Source organism: Apaloderma vittatum, unplaced genomic scaffold (assembly GCF_000703405.1).
Source record: "Apaloderma vittatum isolate BGI_N311 unplaced genomic scaffold, ASM70340v1 scaffold10714, whole genome shotgun sequence".
Taxonomy (NCBI): domain Eukaryota; kingdom Metazoa; phylum Chordata; class Aves; order Trogoniformes; family Trogonidae; genus Apaloderma; species Apaloderma vittatum.
Window position 1 is genome coordinate 39,990 of NW_009713220.1, and position 3,610 is coordinate 43,599.

Consider the following 3,610-nt stretch of genomic DNA (forward strand, 5'->3'; position numbering starts at 1 on the left):
CAAGCAGTGTCAAGTATTCCTCCTCGTCTAGTAAGTGTGCGTGCTTTGTGTTTCTCCCCTGCTGCCCTCTTTCTGATTTACAGGCTACACATGGTTGCCAAGGATTGGTATCGCAGTAATACAAGTGCTGCGTTGGTGAGTACAAAAGTCTGTGTTAACAAGTGGTGCGGAGGTCTCCTGTGGGTTTGGAGACAACAGAGCACCTCTTACACCCAGTGAGATATTACTGTGGTGTTGTCTGTGAGGAAATTGCAAATAGCTTGGTTTTTTTATTTTTTCCCTTCAGTGATGTTTTTGAATAACCAGTTGCCATTTGACAGGAGCACATTAGCCAGTTTCCTGTTAAAAAAAAGTAGAATTTAAGGCCTTTCAAGTTCTACAAGGAATTCTGTTCTGTTTTTCTTTGACCTTTAAGATTAGAGTTTGATCCCAGAGAGCTTACAATGGTGTTGACAACAGCTAATGTCCAAGGGGGCAGGTTTGAAGGCATCTGAAACAGGAGAACAAGAATAAAGGTCACTGTGTTGTGAAGGCTGATCCTTTGTTCTTCCTGTAAATGCCAATGTGGAGCTGGATGCTACATGTTGATTGTCCCAAGAGATTCCTCCTACCATGTGTTTTCATTTGCTTTGGCCATAGGTAAGGCAGGTGCACAGTCATGTTTCCCACGAGGCAGGGATTTGGGGGCTGCCTTGCTCTGTAGCTGGGCACTCAACAGACCCTCACAATATCAGCGTTTTTCAGGTTAAGTCAGCCTTTAATTAAGAGCTGGGGACAATGCAGATGACAGCTCTAAAGTGGTAATTGGTAATCAGAGGTGGTCCCCGACATCTTTGATGTAAGGCCTAGTCTGTGCCTGTAGTCACTGACCTACCGTGGATGTGACACAGCAGACCTGTTTGCTTAGGTTTTTAGGAATAACAACGGCAGGGCAAAGGGATGGGAAGAACCCCTTTGGCTGGATTTCTCAGGCCTCTTGAGGAGGATGCTATTTTCAGCAGATCTGTGGTTTTGTGAGGGATGTTAGAGTTGTGGATGTTTCCTTTTCGTATATTTTCATACAGTTTAAATAGTTATCCTTCTTGCATTGTTCATTTTTATTGCATGTTAAAAATGTTATTTGCTGCCTGTTTTGATTTGGATTGTTTTAACGCATCCAGCTTCCCTTTTGTTTTAATGATTTATTTTTTTTCTTACACCTTTGTATATGCATGTAAATCACAATGTGAATAAGCTAGAAGCGTATGTGCAATCTTTCCTTTTGCCTTTTTTGAGATGATACTATTACTGCCTTCTTGTTAAACAATAACAAATTTAAAGCAAAATAACGTGGTCAGAGTTTTCCAAACAGGAGGCACTCTGCATTCCCTCTGCCTTTGGACCCCAGACTTCAAATCATTTGGAGAAAAAATGATAAGTGTTGGCCAGTTTTTGGACTAAATGAATTGGTTTTTGATTTCCAGAGCTCTGTAACAGCATGCTAACACCTTTCTTCATGCATAATTGCAGCAGTTGACGCTAATCCTTTCTCTGAATTAGCTGCTCTTAAAATACTAACTTCCTAATTCCTTGATAGGATTGTGGATCTTGCACAAGCTCTAAATACACTAGTGTACTTCATGCTTCATCGTGCCATACAAAATGTGATGCATGTTCCTATGTTAATGCTATTAGAGATAAAGGGAATCAACAGGTAGCACCCCTTTCCTGGAACAAAAGTGAATTGTCGATAAACTGAACCTATTGCACTGTGCCATCAAGATGTTTTTTAGTGTGATACAATAGCCCTTGAAAGCATTGAGTGTCAAGCCGTAGGAGTAAGGAGGCAGATGTGGCTGATTTAGTCAAGGATTTCTTAAAGCGTTTAGTCAACTCTCCCAGAGGAAGAAAGTTATTCTTGGTAACGGAGGAGCAGAGTGATCCATCTGGCCATGAGACAAGAAACGCCTGTTGGTTGTTGGGCCATCTGAAGTAACTTTATGTGAAACACACAGATAACATCAGAATAATCCAGGTGACCAATTCGGAAAGCTAAGGGCCTGTCTCGCCTGCTCTGCTGTGTACAGGCTTTGTTTTCACAGTGTAATTTGAATGGTGCAGAGGGAGTTGATTCTCATCTCCCTTGGCACACAAGGATGGAAAAATCAGACTCTTTGTTTTAAAATTGCTGTTCAATGACAGGGTGACCTCTTAATTCTAAACCTATGTTAAGAAAAAGAAAAATATTTCTACTGATGGAATGTGGGCAAATTTATTTTTTCTGTGTGTGTGTGTATATCTTTTAGTCCCAAGTCAAAAGATTTATATAGCTATAGCTGAGATAGCCATGTCTAGGAATACTGTTATATAATTATGTATAGTTTCTACCTGCATCTCCTATGCTGAATTTGTTATTTTTGTTTGTGTGATCTGTGAATTTGCTTGCAGTGTTTCAGTCTTGGTTACACAGTGAAGCTTTTAAGTGCTGCAGGTTTAGATAACTCCGCTGGTTCTGTGTTCGGTGGGTCTTCATTGCCCAGGGAAGGTTGGAAGGGAATGAAACAGTATCTGTAGAGAGTGTAGTGAGACAGCAAACACTGGGAGCCCAGTTTTCAAATAAGGACACTTCGATGCTTCCCATGCCAGGAGGACCTGGATGTCTACACATCTGCAGAACCGGTTGGGATAAGTGAGCAGCTTCTACTTGGCTCCAGGGGTTGGAGCCAGTCCTGACTATGTGAACGCTCTTTCTTGTAGAGGGTCATTAATGGTAAATTGTGAGGCAGGAGGTGAATGTGGAGGTGTGGACTCTTGCAAATAATGCCAAGCAACATGATCTGTTCTTCGCTCAAAAAGCCCTCCTTTTGCTTGTTCTTGCAGCTAAGTGGAAAGGTGTCTGCAGGCTTGAAAATTGGGTTCTTTTCAGAAAAGGACTTCTGGGGGACTCTGAGGAGTCTGAAACGTGCTACTTATACACAGAGCTTCTGTGCGTGGAAAGCCAAGTCTGTGGTAATAATTTACTACATTGGAGTTGTTAACACAGTCATTTTTGCATTTTTGGAATTTCCCACTCCAAATTTGTATAGCGAATGGGAGCCATATATGTGCTCAACTTTGAAATGAACTCTGAGAATATGCTGTTTAACTTAAATCTGCACAGAAACTCTCCTTTCCTTGTGCTCTTGGGCTAGTTTTGTGTTACCTTTTTGCTCTTTTGTAGTTATTCTTTACTACTTTCCTCGGTCTGAAACCAATTCATTTTTTATAAGCATCAAGGCGGAGACCACAGGGTTCAGATTACACTTCTACTTCAGAGGAGGAATATGGCTCAAATCACAGCTCCCCTAAACACAAACGCTCCCATACTTCAACAGCCACACAAACACCAAGGACGCGTGGCTCTGGGCTGGGCAAGCAGAAGCACAACGGCAGAGAAACGGATGACGATGACGATTTCGATGACCACCCTGACCCCTACAACTTCATGGCACAAACAGCCGAGATAGCAGAAATAGCCAGGTGAGGTGGGGCTTTATGCGTTGACCCACATGCTGGAAACAGATTGAGGGGTTTTTTTTGTGTTCAAAACAAACGCAGGTGTGGAGGTAGAGGGAGGGGCACTATTTCCTGG

The 3,610-nt window shown here is 42.2% G+C and overlaps 1 protein-coding gene across 1 annotated transcript in view; it reads left to right on the plus strand.

Annotated features, from left to right (window-relative positions):
- Positions 1 to 3,610, plus strand: part of CEP170B (centrosomal protein 170B) — a 53,845-nt gene that overhangs the window by 38,957 nt on the left and 11,278 nt on the right. Inside the window, 2 exon segments of the mRNA XM_009868287.1 lie at positions 1 to 30; positions 3,249 to 3,498. The exon segment at positions 1 to 30 is cut by the window's left edge and continues 31 nt beyond it. Of these exon segments, the coding sequence (XP_009866589.1) occupies positions 1 to 30; positions 3,249 to 3,498 (280 nt within the window).